Source organism: Callospermophilus lateralis, chromosome 1, assembly GCF_048772815.1.
Source record: "Callospermophilus lateralis isolate mCalLat2 chromosome 1, mCalLat2.hap1, whole genome shotgun sequence".
In the NCBI taxonomy this organism is placed as follows: Eukaryota; Metazoa; Chordata; class Mammalia; order Rodentia; family Sciuridae; genus Callospermophilus; species Callospermophilus lateralis.
In genome coordinates this window covers 23,781,695-23,802,774 of record NC_135305.1, presented here as the reverse complement: position 1 = coordinate 23,802,774, position 21,080 = coordinate 23,781,695, and the positions used below count along the sequence as shown (strand labels likewise).

General features: G+C 34.1%; 1 protein-coding gene across 1 annotated transcript in view; it reads left to right on the top strand.

Annotated features, from left to right (window-relative positions):
• The window catches only part of Klhdc10 (kelch domain containing 10), a 60,512-nt gene that overhangs the window by 11,782 nt on the left and 27,650 nt on the right, over window positions 1–21,080 (top strand). The window contains exon 2 of the mRNA XM_076833200.2: window positions 15,189–15,275. Coding sequence (XP_076689315.1) covers window positions 15,189–15,275 — 87 coding nt within the window. The remainder of the gene's footprint in view (window positions 1–15,188; window positions 15,276–21,080) is intronic.

Genomic DNA, 21,080 nt, shown 5'->3' with positions numbered 1-21,080 from the left:
CTGTTGTGTTACTTGTCATGAAGTTAGCTATTGGATAATTTTAGGCAGAGGAATGATGCAATATGATTTACATTTTTAAAAACTCCTTCTGGCTGCTAAATGGAGAATTGATTGTAGCAAATGGTGAACATGAAGCATGGAGGCCATTTAGGAGACTCTTGCGGGTTTCTAAAAAGACATGGTCATTTGGATTAAGATACAGTGTATAGGTGGTGAAAAGAGGTTGGATATGAAATATATTTTGAAAGTAGCATTAGCAGGATTTTCTGTGAGATATGAATGAGAAGAATCATGATAATTCCCAAGGTTTGTTGTGAGCAATTAGATGGGTGATAGTGTTCTTGAATGAGATGGAAAAGACTGAATGGAACAGGATTATGGGAGTAAATCAAGATTTTTGTTTTAGTTTTGATAAGCTTGAGATGTATACTTGACCTCCAAGTAGAGGATACTGGGTAGCAATTTTTATGTAATTTAGACTCAAGGGAAATGTGGAGGCTTGAATGTAAAATTTGATATTATTAGTATACAATGATATTTCAAACTATTGGATTGGATGAGATCATCAAAGGTAATTTTTTAGAAAAAATTATGTAGAAAATTGTAACACTTGAAGGAAAGGAAAAGCAGCAAAAGAGTTAAATTAAAGATAGGAGGAAGGCTAGAACTCCTTGGTTTCACAGATGATAAGAGAAGAAAGTGTTTCAGGAAGGAGGGAGAGGTTACTTTGTCTGATATTGCCTGAGAACTTGAGGAAGATAAAGTTCTAAAATGGTGGACGCTATTACTAATAGTACAGTACTGTAGGCTATTACTGTGGGTTTTGTAGGCTTTGTGGATTGACTCAGGAACATTAACTATTTACAGCATGGGAAAATATGTTCAGATTTTCAAAATAACAACTGACATATTAATTTAAAATTTAGAAATGCAGCCTAATTTTTAATAGCCTGTATACTTTGCTTTTTTTTTTTTAATTTTGGGAATTGAACCTAAGGCCTCATGCATGGTAGGCAAGTGTTCTACTACTGAGCTACAGTTCTTTTTAATTTTTATTTTGAGGCAGGGTCTTACTAAATTGCCCAGGCTGACCTCCTGCATACCTGGCCTCCCTCATCTTTTTTTTCTTTTTGGGGTACTAGGACGCTTTGAACTCAAAGGTGCTTAACCACCGAGCAACATCCCCAGCCCTTTTTATTTTTTATTCTGAGATAGGGTCTTGCTAAAATGCTTAGGGACTTGCTAAATTGCTGAGGCTGGCTTTGAACTTGCTTTTCCTGCCTCAGCCTCCTGAGCCACTGGGATTCCAGATGTGCACTACTGCATTTGGCCTCCCTCATCTATTTTTAAGCCCACTTCCCCTTCTTTTTAAAAATGACTTTAGTGGTTTTGAAACCTTAGTATCATTAGACTTTTACCTGTATAATGGGCAACTTGTAAAACATAAAGGTAATGCTTTTTTAAACATGTAAATATGACTTCCTGTTATTGAACTCATTTGTTTACACCCTAAAATTTTTTCATTGTTTTTTAAAACTGAAAGACATTGTGTAAACATAGTAAAATCTTATAGTGTGTAAGGAGGGATGTGTTCCATTTGAGATCCCTTGTTCTTGGAGTCTTTGTCCCTAGAAATGTCATCTGTTAGAGTCTCTGGTCTGTCTTTCCAAACATATAATTTATATATGTATTCATATGCATGTGTTACCTTTATTTTTAAACAAATTAGAGTACAACATTAGGTATTCTTTTTGCACCTATTTTTTTTAAACTTAAAAATGTATTTTGGGAAAATTGTTCTGCGTTAGCACATTTATATTTATCACATTCTTCATGGCTGAAAGTATTATGTTGTATGGATGTACTATAATTTACCAGCCACCCAGTTGATAGATATTTAGATTTTTCCTGATTTCTGCTATGTAAAAACACCGCTGCAATGCAAGGTGATAACTACTGACAACTTGCCCTTTGACATCTGTGTTTTAAAAGTGTACTTTAGATTATAGAGCTTTAAAACATATGTATCCCTTTGTTTTGCACAACCTTTCCCATCCAGCTTCTCATTTTAAGTCCTTATGTTTTATTCCCTTAATAATACTAGTTAGGCACTTTCATATTTACTTATAACCTATTAAGGGCTAGATACTATTTCTGTCCCTGTTGTTTATAGGTAAAGAAGTCTAGGCAAAGGGTAAGACTTTGTCCAATGACATATAGCAAGCAAGTGACAGAAACCGGGCAGAGTGTGGTTCTAAAATCCTTGCTCTTTACCACTCTGCTACCCTCTTCTCTGTACCCTTTTCTTCCTTTTTTTTTTCTTTTTGTATTGGGGATTGAACGGGGCACTTTAACACTGAGCTACATCCCCAATATATATATATATATATATTTTTTTTTTGTTTTATTTCGAGAAAAGCTCTCGTTAAGTTGCTGGGAGTCTCATCAAGTTGCTGAGGCTCTGGCCTTGAACTTGGGGCCTCAGCCTCCTGAGTTGCTGGGATTTCAGGTATGTGCCATCTTGCCTGGTTTTGTTCCCTTTCCTTCTCCGTTCTTTCTGTTACCATCACATTTAGGCTTTTATTACCTTAAACTGAACTATACTGATAATGTTTTTTGCCATTCTCAGGTTTTCTTTCCTGATCCATCTTGTAAGAATAAAATTAATCTTCCTAGTAAGGGACTGTAGTATTGCTTTCCAGATCAAAATCCTTCAGTGGCTTCCCGCCTCATTTAGAATCCAGCCCAATCTCATTCTCTTCCCTTTTATATTTTCTAGTCCTCATTAAATTTGTGTCTTGCTTTATTTAAGATATAAACATTGGGGTTGGGGGTTTTAGTTCAGTGGAAGAGTGCTTGCCTAGCATGTGTGAGGCCCTGGGTTCAATTCTCAGCACCACACAAATTAACTAAAATAAAGGTCCATCACCAACTAAAAAGTATTTTAAAAAAAGATATAAACATTGACTTGTCTGTAAGACTAGAAAGCAAAGAAAGAGAAGCTTGAGATTATAAATAATCTTTGGAGTTGAATAATGCTGTTTCTTGAGTTGTTTCCCTTTTTACACACAGTAGCTCCTTGCCATATGGTTTCATTAACAAACTGTCAACTCAATTAATTTGAACCAGATGTGTAATTGATCAAATGCTAGCCACAAATATTTTGGTGTCACATAAAACAAATTACTTAAAAACATGTACAAACCCGAATATGAAATTTCTAATGTGTACTCTGAACTTGAGGTAAAATATATTTAGCTTTTACACACACGTATATGAAGCCTTGAAAATCATTCAAGAATATAGCATCTTAAAGTTAAATAAAAATTGCGGGGAGGGCCAGGTGTGGAGGTATACAACCTGTAAACTTAGTGATTTGGGAGTGGGAGCCAGGAGGACTGAAGTTTGAGGCCAGCCTTGCAACTGAGTGAGACACTGTCTCAAAAAATAAAAAGGGCTGGAGATGTGGCTCAGTTGTTAAGCACCCCTGGGTTCAAAACCCAGTACCAACACCAAAAATATCTTTTTGGACTTTCTGGCCATGGTGGAAAATTTTTTTGTACCTAAATTTTAAGTCAAACTTACCTGTGAGTTTATAGAAAAAAACACTTAAATGCAGAATAAATAAATAAAAATAAATATTTTTTAAAAAGTAATAAATAACACTCGTAGATACAATCATTTATCTGTTGGAATTTGCAGATTTTCTTTTGCTTAGTTCTGTAGTCTCACTTGCAGAAATAGGGAGGGGGATCCAGTGGCTCTAGAGAGGTAGGCATCTTTGGTGTTCTTTAAAAGGAGGGAGGTTGCAAATTTTTAGTTCAAAAGATATTATCATAATATATCAATTCAAAAATCCAGATTTCCTGTTTAGTATCCTACACCTATACTCCTTAGCACAAAATCTTTTCTTCAATGATTTTTTTGGGGGGAGAAAGGTGATCCTCTGGACACTCAAGTATCCAGAAGCAACTGAAGACCAAATAATGTATTCTGAACATTTTTAAAATATATACATTTTTTAGTTGTAGATGGACACAGGGTCTTGCTGGATGCTGAGGCTGCCCATGAACTTTCGATCCTCCTGCCTCAGCCTCCTAAGCCAGTAGGATTATAGGTGTGAGCTACCGTGTCCTCTTCGTTTTTTAAAACCTGGGGCCCATCAGTTCATGAGTTTATGGATGTTCTTCAAGAGATTATATTATATGTAAAAATTTATGAATATATCTGCATTTTTCTATGAAGAGAGCTAATGAGAGATACATATATTTTATATATATACATATTTATATATATACACACACACACATACACATTTTTTTTTTGTATATATACACTTTTTTTTTTTTTTAGTTTCAATGGAGACCAATGCCATTCTCCCAAAAGTTAATATACCAGTCCTGCTGGGGTGGGCCTGGCACTTTTTGTTTCTGTTTTTATTTTATATATTTATTTTTAAAAATAAGCTCACAACAAGTCAGCTAATCTGGTGTCTTAGAAACCATTACAAATAGGTAGTTATAAGGATCTTGGTATATTTGTGATTCCTTTAAGGATTGTAGAATTTTTAGTGCTTTGGAGACCATCTAGTATATATATGGTTCATAAGCCATATATAGTTAATTCTTCTTAACAAAAGATTACACTGAGCCAAAGGATGGAGTTTTTATTTCAAAATGTATTTCAAAGCCTTAGCAGCCATTCATAAACATTAAGAATGTGATGACACTATTTTAAATCAGAGTGCTCCCAGGAATTTTTATGTTTATTAGATTCAGATTTAATATTTTAACCTAGCACAGGTTTATGAATTATAATACTTTCTGATTAATATATGTAAATATGTAAAAGTTCAGCTTGTTTCTTCAGAAGAAGAGTCTGAGAATTCAGTCATTCGTAAAGATAAGTAGTTTCAATATCACATCTGCCTATGCCCCTTTGCTCCCCTAAAGACAAAAACTCAACTAATGAGACTATTTTTTCAGCAAAGGGATATTTGAATAACAAATATTATAAATCAGAATGACAAAGAATAATTTAAGATTTGAAGATATTACTCAATGTGCTGTGATTGCTTCGTATGTGTAGAAGAAGTTCTATGACAGGCCTACCTTTTTATATAAAAACTGAATAGTGTTGGAGGAGGCAAGAGAATGAAGTGAAAGAAGCAAGATTGCAGCATGATGGAAAGGAGTTCAGTCAGCTGTGAGACTTTTCGTGAACAACAGAAATAAATAGCAAGCAACAGAGAAGGCAAGAACCAGCAGTTTCTATTCATTAATCCATTTGTTTCTCTCTTAAGAATAAAATTTTTTGAGATGATTTATAAACTGATACCTATGAAAATAGAATGTTTAAAATAAATATCTATAGTGTGGCTAAAGGTGGAAGAGATTATAGCATGTCTGATGTCTAGGGGCAAATAGTCACTTTGCCTCAATAACTTCTTAAAGTTCTATTTCTTGTGTTTGTGTTAGGGAAGTACCAGAGAAGAGAGTAAGTAGTCAACAGCTATTTACATCCTAGCTAGAAGATTCATAAAGGCATTAGAGTGCATGTTCAAGCTACCACAACAGTTGTTCTTAATCCATTTCTTAACTTCTAAAAACCCAAGGGATGGGAAATATTACCATTATTCTATTAGTTATAATGACTTACTATGGTTTTGGTTTTTAATGAGGAAGTGACATAGTATAATGGGGATAATACTAGAATCCTAGAAGAGAAGAGCAACTTCTTTGAGGTTTAGGGAGACTGTACCTACATTCTTGTTGAGAATCGCTGACTTAATATTCATTATTTAACAAGTATTAAGTGCCTCTATTAGATGTATCTTTTCAGTTCCCCAAATTGCATTAACTAAGAGCGTTATAGTGGTTAAGAGTAATTTAGGTTCAAAATGCTTGAGTTTGAATTCCAGATTTTTCATTTGCTACCTAAGTGTGCAAAATACTTTAATCTTATTGTGCCTTAGTTTCCTCATATGTAAATTGGGAATTATAACAGTATCTTTCTCATAGAATTAATGGAGAGGTAAGTTTTCTTAACAGTACTATTAAAGTTTGCACTTGTGACTAATCAAATCAGAACACAGGGCAATATAGCTTTCTAATTTGTATTTTAGTTTGCACTTTTTCGGATAGCATTTTGTTTTAAAAATGACTTTGAGATGTAACTGTAGCCTCTAAGGAAAATTGTACATGAAAGAAGCTCAACAGAGCTAAGATATGGATTCAGATTTTCTTGTGTTGAAAGGTGAAAGGTAGAAATTTAAAAATAAGTATATGTAAGTGCTGGGCACAGGTACTCAATAAATGTTGATTCTTCTAAAATTTAAAAGAATGCTACTGGGCCTGGGGTTGTGGTTCAGTGGTAGAGCGTTGCCTATCATGTGTGAGGCACTGGGTTGGATTCTCAGCACCTTATATATAAGTAAAAAATAAAGGTATTGTACCCATCTACAGCTAAAAATATTAAAAAAAGGAATGCTAGTTATTTAACAGGTGGGTCATGCTAGCCCAAAGTTTGCCAATATGAAATTTTAAAAAAGATATTTCTTCTCAATAGACCTTGTCCCATGGGTACATTTGGGTAAAGTGAAGACTGGGTTTTAGACACTTAGCCTGGAGCGCTTATACAGTGAGCAACCAGCGCAACTCTGCAGTAATTCTGAATGTTATTCATTTATTTCCCTTTTGATTTTTTTTTTTTTTTTTTTGTGGTGCTGGGGATTGAACCCAGGGACTTGTGCTTGCAAGGCAAGCACTCTACCAACTGAGCTATGTCCTCAGCCCTGCTTTTGAAATTCTTTATAGATGCTGGATTGTATAGTTATACCACATGGCATAGCCTCCTAAGAAAGAATTTCTAGATCGTGTTCTCTATCAATAGTTTAATTATTACAATGTTTATGATGTTTTAGATAAATAATTTTAGACATCATCTATCCTATATCCACCTAAATGCTTTTTAAATTCATATTTGTTTCTACTTGATTTTTATATTTTTTATTTTAAGATAATACAGGTTCCCGTGAAGTTTTAAGAAACAATACTGAGAGATCCTTATATCCTTCATCCAGTTTCCCAGAATAATAGCATTTGTTAGTATTATACATTAATAAAGCAAGCAAATTGAAATTGATACAGTCCATTAACCTAACTCAGATTTCATTAGTTTTACATGCACTTCTTTGTGTGTGTTTGTGTTGAGTCTACATTTTTTTCCTGTGTAGATTTGTGTGACCACCAGTCAAGACATGGAGCAATTCCATCACAAGCCTCCCTCTTGTTACCCTTTTATAGTCATAGCCACTTCCTCTAGCAAACCCTTGGTGACTATTGATCTGTTCCCCATCTGTATAATTGTGTTATTTCAAGAATGTTGTATAAATAAAATCATATGATTCTGTAACCTTTTCACATTGACTTTTTTCATTCAGTATATCCACTTAAGAGCCTCCAAGTTGTTCACATATCAGTAGTTCATAGAGGTAACACAGTTTATTTAAATCATTCGCGGAAGGTCATTGAGTTCTTTTCATATTTTGGCTATTAGGAATAAAGTTGTTATGAACATTTGTATATATATTTTTGTGTGAACATAAATTTTCTCTTCTCTGGGATAAGCCCAATAATGTAATCACCGAGTTGTGTGGTAAGCACATTTAGTTTTGTAGGAAACTGCCATACCCTTTTTCAGAGTGGCTATACCATTCTCTTCCTACCAGCAATGTTAAGCCATCCAGTTTCTGTATGCTCACCAACATTTAGTGTTACCACTCTTTTAAAATTTTACCCATTCTGATGAATATATGGTCCCTAATCAGTTTTGATAAAACTGTATTTGGGCAAAAAAGAACAATTTTGTTGGTTTTAAGAAACTCCAGATTAGCTGATGTTTGTGTGCCTTCATGTTACCATAGAATGAAACCTTTTAGTAACTCAGGTCAATTGACTTAGAAATTGGCCCCTAATAGTGTAGTCCTTTTGAATATTAGCATCACTGTCATCCACAAACCAAAGTCATCTTCATATTGTATGTCCACAGGCATTTTTGTTTTGCACATAAAAGGCACTTAATATATATTTACAGAATAAATTTATATTGAGGAATGGATATACTCATCTGTGAACATAGCAGTTACTATAAGGATGTTATAAAAGTCCAACTATGTAGGAAGGATGGTTGCCAAGTCAGCTAGCCACAGGATTTTAGAGACTGAAAGAATGGTCCTTAAAAGGAAAAAGGCAATCAAAATCTCTCCTCTTCTGTATAGAGGCACCGTTTACTTAGATCTTCAGCTTCTCCAAGCAAGATTTTTAAATTTTCAACTAGGTGCAGTGGCAAAAACCTGTAATCCCGGTGGCTCTTGAGGCTGAGGCAGGAGGATCATAAGTTCAAGGCTAACCTCAGCAATTAAGGGATGCCCTAAGCAACTCAGTGAGACCCTTTCTCTAAATAAAAGATAAAATGCGGGGCTGGAGTTGTGGCTCAGTGGTAGAGCACTTGCCTTGCACATGTGAGGCACTGGCTTCGATCCTTAGCACCACATATAAATAAATAAATATATTGTGTTCATTTAAAACTAAAGAAGAAAAAAAAAGGACTGGAGATGTTGCTCAGTGGTTAAGGCCCCTGAGTTCAATCCCTATTCTCCCCCCAATCCCCGCAAAAAAAAAAAAAAAAAAAAAGATTTTGTAATTTTCAGTGTACAGATCTTACACATTATTTGTTAAATTTATTCATAGATATTTTATGGTACTTTTTACTATTTGGTAACTTTTGATTCTATTATAAATAACACTTTAAATTTTTCATTTCATAATTATTTGTTGATAATTTAGAGGAATACACTTTTATCTTCGGATATTAACTTTGTATCCAGCAACTTTCTAAATTTACTTCTTGGTTCTAATTGTTGATTCTTTGGGATTTTCTACTTAAGGAACCATGTCATCTATAAATAACAATTTTACTTCTTTCATTTCAGTCTCTAGTCCTTTTATTTTTGCTTTTCTTGTCTTATAACTCTAGCTTGAATTTTCAGTACTTTTTATGGAGAGAACTGAGCATGCTTGTCTGGTTTCTGACCTCCAGGGAAAGTGTTCAGTTATTAAGTATAATGTCAACTATAGGTTAATGATGTTCTTTTTTTTTTTTAATCAGGTTGAAGAAATTTTTTTTTCTTATTTTACTTAGTATTGAATTTTATCGAAAGCATTTTCTGAATCCATTGAGATTACCATATGTTTTTTCTTATTCCATTAAGGTGTTGAATTACATTGATTAATTTTGGGGTTTTAAATCAATCTTACATTCTTGGAATAAATTTTATTTGCTCATGACATATTAACCTTTTTATGTAACTTCAGTTTGATTTACTAATTTTTTTTAGAATTTTTGGGAAATGTTTATAAAGGATATTGACCTATAATTTTTAATGTTCTTAACAGGTTTTGATATCAGGATTCTAATCTCATAAATGACTTTTTTTTTTATTCTTTGAAAATGTTTGTGTCTTACTTAAATACTTAGAGGAACTCACCATTGCAATGTTTTATACGATTGTAAAATTTATATTTATCTAAAACCTGTATTATCACTTTCTATATCCTTTTCTGAACACAAAGTCTTTAACATTCTTCTGCTTTCCCTTCTCAGAACTCCTCTTTGTATTCCTGTAGGTACTTCTGTTGATATCATCTGAATCAGAGTTTTGAATGTTAATAGTAAAGTTTTGTCCTTCTTTTTTCCCCCTTATCTGTGTTTATTTAGACTTGAAGTTTCTTCTGTTACTTTTTTCTTATGCCTTGTTATTCTTAGATTATTATTTATTATTTTATTCCATATATATATCTTTGAACTCCCCCCACACCCCCAACAGTACTGGAGATTGAACCCAGGAACCTTCAGCCTTTGAGCTACATCCCCAGCTCTTTATTATATTTTAAGAAAAGGTCTCACTAAGTTTCCTAGCCTGGTCTTGAACTTGAGATCCATCTGCCTTGGTGCTCTGCTCCCCTCTATGTAGTTAAGTTACAAATGTGTACTATTGTGACTGGCATTTTTTAGTAAAGATTCTGAGAGAAGCAAACTTTTGTGTACTTGCACATCCATAGTATCTTTTTCTCCTATCTTTGAACAAGAGTTTGGGTAGGTTTAGAATTCTAGATTTAAAAGTGTATCTCGTTGTCCCAGGAACATTTGTTGAAAAGATGATTAATTCCCCACTGAATAATCTTGTCACATTGTCAAAAATCAATAGATTAGCTGGGTGTGATGGCCATGCCTGTAATCTCAGTGGCTTGGAAGGGTGAGGCAGGAGGATTTCGAGTTCAAAGCCAGCCCCAGCAATTTAGTGAGGCCCTAAGCAATTTAGTGAGACCCTGTCTCAAAAAATAAAAACGGGGGCTGGGGATGTTGCTCAGTGGTTAAGTGCCTGTGGGTTAAAATCTCAGTACCAAAAAACAAACAAACGAACAAGGACAGTGGACTGCGCTGGATGCCATTGGTGCTCACCTGTGATTCCAGTGACCAGTGAATTGAGAGGCTGAGGCTTGAGGCCAGCTTAAGCAATTTAGTGAAAACCTGTCTCGAAATAAAAAAGGGTCAGGGAGGTAGGTAGCTGTGATAGAGTGCTTACCTAACATGTGAAAGGCCCTGTATTTGATCCCAGGTCCTACAGAAAACACAAACAAAAAATGAAAATTAAAAATCAATAGCCAAATGCATGGTGCACTCCTGTGATCCCAATTACATAGGGAGGCTAATGCAGGAGGATTGCAAGTTTGAGGCCAGCCTGGGAAATTTAGTAAGACCCAGTCTCATGATAAAAACTTAAAAAGGGATGGGGGATGTAGCTCTGGTAAAGTGCCCTGGGTTCAGTCCCTAATACTGGAGGGAAAAACCAATAGACATGGTGTCTGAGTTTACTTCTGAATCCTCATTTCTGTTTTATTGATCTGTATTTCTGCCTTTATGCTATTACTACAGTTTTGAATGCAGTTATCTTTGTAGTAAGTTTGAAATCAGGAAGTACAGGTCTTCCAACTTCAAAATTGTTTTGGTATTCTGGGTTCCTTGCATTTCCACATGAAGTTGAGGATTAATCTGTTCATTCAGCAAAGAAAAAAAAAATAGCACGAGAGTGTTCCATTCTCCATTCTCTTTAGTATCTTAACTTTTAAAATACTTTCTACTTTTTCACATTTGGATCTTAGGTTTATGCTCACTCAACCTTATTGGAGAGTCCTTGTTAGCCTTCCTGTGAATGTCACATCTATTTATTGTAACAGGTTCCCACTGATAGTGGGAAGGGATGAGAGGGCAGTGACACTGAACGTGTGATGAGATGAAGTGTACCAGTATGCCAGTCCTCTTTAGCATAGCTGTCCTTTATTCTGCCTAATTGTTAATATTCACACAGACAGGGCTCTGTTCTGTCTGTCCAAGCGTTCACACTCATTGTTCCTTCCCACACAGGACTCTTGTTGTCTGTTGCCACAATTCCCATCTGGGAGCAAATACCTCTATTCCACAACTCTTGACTTAAACAGGTGAATGGGTGGAAGAGGTTAATCTACTGTGTAACTTCTGTGTCACCCTCAACTAGTTGTACTGTAAATTTTGTAAATTGTTTCAATTTTTCCTGCTGTCTTCCATCTCTGGGCTTATTTTACCCTGTGAACTTCTATCATTTGTCCTAGCCCTTTATTCTGGGAGCGTAGTACTCTAGTTTCCTCCTTCAGTCTGATTTTATCAGCTTTTCATCTTGTAGTGATTCCTCATAGTATTAGTCTTGCTTTCTTTTCTTTTCTTTTTTTTTTAAACATGTGTAAAAGCTTTTTTTTTTTCTTGCTTTCTTTTGATTATGGATTTTTTTTAATGGCTTTGTGTTATTTATGAGATGGGGGAAGCTGAGTTTGCTTGCAGTGTGTTTAGCTACCACCTTGATCCACTCAGTGACTCTGTATGTTGTCTTTATGGTGAAGTAAACGTACTAAAAGAAGAAAAAAAATTTAAAAACTTCCAAAAAAAATATTGATGAAATAATTGAAGAAATTATGTTTTTTATTTTGATGAAGATTGCAAGCAATCACAAATACAGTTTGGCAGTTTGCATAAAATGAAAACTTTCATGAATAAAAGTTAAGACTAGCAATGTATATGAAATTGAACAGGCATGTGTTTCTTAAAAAAAAAAAAAAGTAAATACATGTTTGTTAGTGCTAACCTGCTATTTGCTGGTTTACCTTTTTTCCTGCTTTTTGAGAAAGAAGAAAGGTGGGTTCCGAAGTCAGTGTGCATCTTGCCTGAATAACCTCCATAGAGACAACTTTAGAACTTACCCATGATGGTCATGTTGGTTGTGAGAGAGAAATATGCCAAAAGTGTTTGAAAGAAGCTCTGAGTAAACATTTAAAAAAGGATCTTTTTTTTTTTTTTTCTTTGCAGTGCTGGAGATTGAACTCAGGGTCTTGCACATGCTGGGCAAGAGTTCTACCACTGAGCTACACCCAGCCCAAAAAAGGATCTTTGATTACAGCTTTGGTTCATTAATTTTCAGTGTCATTTCCTCAGTGGTATTCTAAAGTAGTTTTAGATTTCAAATGGCAAATAAAATAATATGTTATAAAGCTTTCAGGTAACACATAAGGCGATGATTATCCCAACCCAATCATAACCACTATTAACATTTTTTATATGTTTCTTTCCAGTATTTTTTAAATCGTACTTTTAAAAAATTACAGTAGTGTTGTATTGTTTTTCTTCTAGTCCAAAATAATGCCTATTCAGTGAGAGAGAGCTTAGAAAATAAAGACTAGCACAAAGGGGAAAAAATAGAAATCACTCCTAATAACCACCCAAAGATAACTACAATTAAAATTTGATGTATATTCTTCCAGTACTTTTTTATAAATATACACACTTTTTTCTGTACTAAAATATCACACTCTAATACAATTTTATAACTTGTTTATTTGCAATAGATTGTGAATGTCTTGTCATGTTAATAAACAGACATATATACTATTTTTAAGTGGTGTATAGAATATGAACATATTTAAGTATGTTTATTTAGCATACTTACTTAACCATCTCCCTATCATTGGACATTGAAAGTGTTTCTAATTTGTTACCATTATAAGTAATACCATAGTTAATATCTTTGTCCATACATCTTTCTATGCATCTATGATTGTTTCTTTAGGAATAGATTCCTAGAAGTGGAATAGCTGGGTCAAAGGGTATGTACATTTTAACACTTTTGATACATAAAAATGTCAAATTTTAAACTGATCACTTGTTAATAATCTGTCTTGTATTGCTACCTAATTGTTTTATGTGTGTCTTGTCTCCCTGATTAGAACATAAGCTTCTAGAGGGTAAGGGAAGTTTCTTACAGTGTGGCTTCCAGTGTTGGATTCAGGAGCCATCAACACATATCTTATTGATTGAAAGCAGTGTTTCTCCAGACTTTTGGATGTCATAAACTTATAAACTCAAACATATATTTATTTATTTTAAAGTAGACATATCCTTGCAAGTATTCTATTTTTCTAAGAAAGAGTATTAAAAAACAAAACCAATTACCATTTTATGTCACTATTATCCCATAAAATACAAAATATTGAATAAGAAAAAGTTTCAGATCTGTGAGAAATGGATAGGACTTAAAGCAACATTTTAGCTTTTTGAAAAGCTTACTTCCTTGTCCATATTTTTCTCATTTTGTGTTGGGTTGGGGATCTTCATCTTAGCCTAGTAGTAGACTGTAGACCAACATTTGGGAACCACTGATTTAAAGATTTAAGAGAATTAAAAGATAAACCCTTTGAAAGATAAATAAGTCTCCCCTTTACCCACAAATCCATTTCTCCACAATATTAAGGGCTTGTATGCAGGTAATGGCATTTCATTACACGGAATTTGTGTATCTCCATGTATGAATTCTTTAGTAAGCAAACTAGACCTCACTGATGGACATTGAAATATACCTCCAATTGCCAAAAACAAAGACTATTCTTTTTCTAGGGAATTTGAGACAGGGTAAGTGTGGTATAGTACAAGAAGGCAGGTTTTAGACTCAGAATGCCTAGGTTTGAGTTGTGATTCTGGCATTCATTTACTTAATTTTTCTTTGGCTTTCTTACTTACAAAATGATGATAATATCTTGTTCAGAGTATTTTGACAGTTTCCGTTACAGCACTTACTTGATTATAATGTTGTTATTTGCTTATACATCTGCCTTCCTCACCAGAGCCTATGCTCTTAAGGGTAGGAGTCATATCCATCTTTTGCAACTGGATTGTAGCACAGGGATCTAGGCATAGCAGGTGCTTGATAAAATGACTATTGAATCAGTACAGGATTGTTGTGAGAATTATATGAGGAAATATATGTGAAAGTTCTTTTTAGCTTTATTCACGATACAAACATTAATTGTTGTTATTGTTAGTAAGAGCTATCTTTGGGAGCGCTCGAAACTTTGGGAAGAGAGAAAAATCACCCCATTTAATAGTTTCATAAATGCATTGCATTTTTTCCTGTTCTATAAGAAAACAAGTTTTAATTGGGGTTAATAACAAGCTAATGCATTTCCTGAGAAGGCAGATGAACTTCCTCCACTCCCTGGAAATGCCAAGATAGTAAATGTTTGTTCTGTTTGGTTGCTATCATATAATTTTAATTATAAGATCAACTTACTTTGTGCTTAAAAGATGGTGACCATTGATTTATAACTAATAAAATAAGGGTACCGAGCCGTGAAGACAACAGGAGCCTATGTTATGCCCAGTTAGTGTGGGGTAGGACTCCTTTTTTGACATTCACTGACCTAAGAAAAATATGTTGTTTCTAATCTGTTTGCAAAGCTTCTGGTAAATTTTTGCCACAAGATGGCATTGGTGATTACTGAGTGCACGTACTATTGAACCAATCCCCCAGAAAGGTGCACACAATTGTTTACATTCTTGTGGGGATAAGAGTTTAAAATTTTCATCACTGCTTATATATTAATTTAATTTTGACTTCCAAAACAGAATTAAATGCTACTGTACATCACTTTCTTTCTGTATTCAAGTATTGTTTTGTTTCCTGTTTTTCTGTCTTTATAACTACAGTAACTGTATTATTTGCCATGTGTTGTATGTGTCTGACTTATTGCTGATAATTGTGGTAACAGGTAAGAAGAAAATACGATGGGACCCAGTTAGGAGGCGCTTCATTCAGTCCTGTCCCATCATAAGGATCCCTAACAGGTTTTTGAGAGGTGGGTGATAACTAGCAAGAGATCTGTGCTTCATATGGGTTAAAGGGGACTTTGAATGAATTTTCTAAATCCAAAACTGTTTTCTTAAAAAATTGTCTTGAATAGCTAAATTTGAAGTAAGAAAAGTCTAGAACTTAGTTTTAAACCTGTGCTTCATATTGTCCACTGTTGGAACTGTAATTATAAGTTTTGGGAAGTTAGAATCTCTTAATGTATATTAGATGGTAGAAATAAATCATCTCATTGATATCAGTGGTGTTCCACTGTAACTATATTAGAACTTTGAGTAAATAATCCATAAAATATGAATGTAGGAACAATTTTATAGATATGATTCCAAGGAAAAAATAAAAGATTAATTTATGTGATAGTATAAAATATCCCTTTTATGTTCGATCCCATCAATAAAAAGATAAGGGGGAAATATTTGTATTAAATAGTTAATATCATGAGTATATAAAGAGTTCTTATAAATCAATGTTAAAAGCAAATGCCCACAAGAAAAATAGGTAAAGAAATGTGAATAATTAATTCATAAAAAAGAAATGCCAATATATATTGCTATATATCAATATATATATTTATTTTCACTGTTGTAAACATGACAACTAAAAAAATAAGATGTTTTCATTTGCTAGGGTTGGCATACACTAATTATATGGGAAAACAAAGCTCAGATGGAAGAAGTATAAATTTTATGCAGCCTTTCTGGATTCAATTTGGCAAAATGTATCAGAAACCTTAAAAATGTTTATACCCTTTGACTTGCAGTTCTTAGATTTACACATGTCACATTCCTTTTACTTTTTATTTTTTCCACCAAAATGTATCCAATAATTATGAAAAAAAAAATCTGGGGAGTTGGAGTTGTGGCTCAGGGGTAGAGCTTACACCTAACAGGTGTGAGGCACTGGGTTCCATCCTCAGTACCACATAAAAATAAAATAAAGGGCTGGGGTTGTGGCTCAGTGGTAGATTGCTTGCCTAGCATATGTGAGGCACTGGGTTTGATTCTCAGCACTGCATATAAATTAATAAAAAATAAAGGTCCATTGACAACTAAAAATTTTTTTAAAAAATAAAACAAAAGTATTGTGTCCACCTACAACTAAAAAGTATATTTAATTTTTCTTTTTTAAAAAAGAAAGAAAATCTCAGAGGATTGAAAAATTCTAGTTCACACTGTTTTTCTAGATATAACAAATTGTCAGACAAGCATGTTGTAATTTAGACTTCATTAAATTATTTATAAACCAGTATATCTAATTTTAACTGAAGAGATTAAAACAAAAACCTAAGAAAAAATACTGCAGCTGCTATAGAAGTTTCTATATCTAGTGCCTAACCTATTTTTAGCAGCCAAGCTCCAGAGCATGAAAAGAATAAAACCAGGCCTAAATGGATCAAGATATGATTAAATAGTGTAGCATGCCACCTTTTAGAGTAAAATAATGTTATTGATAAAAATTAAGAGGTAATTTTAGCAGCATGTGATAGAAAAACCATTGTATACTTGTGGCCAAGCAAGCATCTAATTCTATAAAATATTTTCTTTATTTTTAAATTGGAATGCTAATTTATTGATTCACAGTGAGAAATCTAACTTGGGCTGAATGAAGCATAAATTAAACTTTATTATTTAAATATATTATTTATGTTTAATCTTATTATAATTATGCTTACTAAATATAAGCATAATCAGTTTAATTAGGATATAGAATTCAGTATAATAATATAAAAATATAAACATAAAAAAGGAGATAGCAAAATCACTGGTTATATTCAGATGGTGGGATTTTATTTTATATAGTCTCTGTTTTTCCAATTTTTTAATCATGGAAAAAAAGATTGCACAGGTAAGTTTCATATTATTGGTTATTTGTAATCCCTAAATGCAAACAATGGCTGAGAAAGTTGGTCTTAGACAGTTCTGAGAAGAGTGAGGAGTAGTAAACAGTATTAGCAGTCAAGATCATCAAGGACCTCCTTTAAATCAGTGGCCTTGTCTTAGTGCTCACCTTCTTTGAGCTGTTTGTAGTATTTGATGCTATGAACCAACTGCACTTTCTTAAATTTTTCTCTTCTTTTGGGTTGCATTGCTATAGGGTCCTAGATGTTTTCTTCTACCCTTTGGTTATTCATTCTGTTTCCTTCACTAGCTTCTTTCTTCCTGCCCACTGAAGGTGGGTATTGGCTCCGTGTTCTGTCCTTTCCATGATCTCCTTTGGTTGTCTCATCAACTTCCTCAGGTTTAACTATCTTCATTTGTTCATTTGTTCATTCTTTCGTTCTTTCTCAGTTGCTTCCTGTATGTCAGGCACTGTCCTAGCTTGATGATGTATAGACGTAGAGAATCAGGTAAACAGATAATTACAAAGGAATTTGAGCATAATTCTTTGTGATAAGTGTTGCAGTGAGGCATTGTGGCAAAAGGGTACGCAGAAGAGGTTCCTGGCTCAGCTTCAGGGGAGGAGGGGGAGAAAGGAATGGCCCTCAGGATGACTTTTTAGAAGGGATATGCTTATAGACTGGATGTTAGCAAGGGAAGGTTGGAGTGTTCCTAACCACTGGGACCAGCAAGTTGCTTGAGTAAAGGCATTTACTCAATTAGCATAGTGGGAAAGTGGTGGGCAGAAGCTGGAGAGGGCCTGGCTCTAGTGGACACCAGTCAAGGAAAGTTCACAATCAGATTTGGTTTTTTTAGCCAGAGGAGAGATTTAATTGAAAGACCAGTTACAAAATTATCACAGTTATCAAGGTGAGAAATGACAAAGCCTGATTTAAGGTAGTTATAGTAGGAATGGAGGGTAGGGGATTGATTTGGGGGGGGTGAATTAGATAAGATTTAGTGATTAATTGAAGAGGAGGGAAGAATCAAAAAAGACACCATAGTGTCTTCACTAGGTGTTATGTAGGTAGACAAGAGGGTCAGGGTTAGGAAACATGATAATTCAGGTTCATCTCTGCAAACTAACAATAGTTCATCATTTAAACATTTAGTCTAAAAGTTTTTTGTTTTTCCCAGAAAAACCTCTTTGGTAGGCCCATTTCCACTTTGATTCTCTAATACTTAGTCTTAAGGATTATTTCCAGGGAAACTTCCCTGGCAAACCTGACCCCTCTTTGTTCTTGTGGTACCCTGTGTACCTATCTGTATTAACATTTATCTCATAGAATTATAGTTATTTCTTGTCTGGGCCTCCCATTAGACTGTAAGCTCTGTAAGGGCAGGGACGGTGGGACAGTGCCTCTCATTTCTTTATCTCTAGTTTGTAGCATAGTGCATGTATGTTTGAGTTGAATTATTTAAAAGGCTGCTGTCAGGGAATAGGATGGGTCTAAAATTTTAGTATGTTCTCAGCTTCTCTCTGGTGGTTGTGACAGTGAACTAATGAACTGTTAAGAACATGAAAATGCTATTGTTTAATTTTTCATTAGGTTTTTTTCTTTTTAACTTATCTACACTTTGGAAATAGCCACTTTTAAGCCTCTCATTTTGGGAATCCTTTACCTTACCTCTTTTGGTGATTGAAGAGTTTCATTTGGCCTACTTTCTGTCACTAGACTTCTTCACTAGATCCCACATCTTCTCAAAATATATTTCTACCATTAAAAGTGAACAGTTCTGATGTAGTAAAAACGGTGGGTTTCCATCATGAAATAATGAACTGAAAGTACCCATTTACCTCCTCTACTTCTCAGGTATCACTAAAAATGGCAAAACAAATATAAGACAATGAATAAATCATAATTATATTAAACAAAAAGGGGGGGGCTTTAAAGCCAGATTATTTGTGTCTGAATCCATGCTCTGCTGTTCGCCAATTGTGTGATGTTGGGCAAGTTGCTTATTCTTATTTTTTTATTGCCTCAGTTTTCCTATCTATAAAATTAGGATGATGATAGGTGATGATAATAGTTTGTATCTCCTAAAATTATGAAAATTAAGAGAAATAATGTATATAAAACACTTGGAATTTTTTACATTTAGCAAATGTGGAATTGATGTTAGCTGCTATCATTATTTTTATTGTTATAATACCAGGAATTTGGGGGCTAAGGCTGTGGCTCAGTGGTAGAGCACTTACCTCACACATGTGAAGCACGGGGTTTGATCCTCAGCACCACATAAAAAATAAATGAATGAATAAAGATATTGTGTCCATCTGCAGCTAAAAAAAATTTTTTTTTAATAATACCAGGAATTTTAAGGAATTTCCGGGTAATCAAAAGTAATTGGAATTATTTTGATTAGGAAACCAGCACCAAATAAAATGCAATCCAAAATAGATTCTCCTGCTGCATGATGAAGTCAGAGAATCTCTTAGTAGGTCTCTTTCCCCAAACTCTAAACATAGTTTAAGAAGAGGGATCAGGTTTGGGGATGATAAAACAATAGGGTAAATAAGTAAAGAACTGCCTATAAAACAGCTGCTTCTCCTACTTCCTCTCTCCCTCCTTTGCTATGAAAGAGCTCTAGCGATGGCATTGGTTCCTAAGATGAGGCATAAGAACAGCTTTTCAAGCAAAGAAGGGGGTTTACCTTGAGGTGGGTTGGGGGTAGACATTCTAAACAGGATCTGGAACTAGAAAAAATGCCCAACACAGATCTTTAAATAATGAACTTCCACCATAGATTGGGTGAGAAGGGTGGGACCCTACAATATAAATACAGTCTACCTTATTTTAGCAGCAAAAAGGAAAACAAACTGCTTTCTTTTTCTATACTTCTAAAGGGAAACCTGTCTGTTCACATATTGCTTACCTGCAGAGACCCACAAAAATTTCATTTGCATGTTTTGAAGACAGATAAACATAGCTGTTGAGAAAAAATGTTTATTTCTTATAAGTACTAAGTAGTATATGGTCCTTTTATTTATTAATATGAATAGGTGATCAAGGCTCACCAGAACTTTGGAGGAAAACTAAATTTGGAAGAAGGTGACTAAGATGAACAATTACAACAACCACCTTGTGGTACTGTGATGATAATATGATAGTAGAATGTAACTTTAGGAAATCCTAATCACAAAAGATATCCTCACAGAGCCAAGAAGTGAATTGCATCCGTAAATAAAAAGTCAGCTGTCGGGAACTCGGATTGTGGCTCAGTGGCAAAGCGCTTGGCTGGTACTATGAGGCACTGGGCTTGATCCTCAGCACCACATAAAAATAAATAGATAAAATAAAGGTATTGTGTGCATCTACAACTAAAATAAATAAATAAATATATATATATATATATATATATATATATATATATATATATATATATATATATATATATATATATAATAAAAAGTCAACTGCCATAGATAAGAAGTAAAAGCTGGATGCACTAGTATGTGTGCCTGTGGTCCTAACTACTTGGAAGCCTGAGGCAGGAGGATCACTTGAGCCCCAGAGTTCAAGGCCAGACTGGGCAATGTAGTAAGATCCCATCTCAAACAAAATAGAACAGTTAGTTCTGTATTGAAAAACTGAAATATTTTATTGCTGAAATAAAAATTAGAAGTTAAATAATAGTCATGCTTAAATCCAGTCACTTTCATGAAATTAAAATAAAAGAAATATGCAGACCATAAAGTAAGAAAACCAGTAGAAACTACATGAGGAAAATTCATGCTTTAAGGATAGATCTAAATGATAAAAATCCATTTCGTAGGAAATTGAAAGTAAAGATCAGACTCTTGAAGGAAGAAAATACAGAAAAAATATTTTCCAATACTAAAGAAAGACTGAGTTTTCAAGTATGAAGGTTGTACCAAGGTCCAAGCTGGAAAATACAAGAACAAACCAACAAAA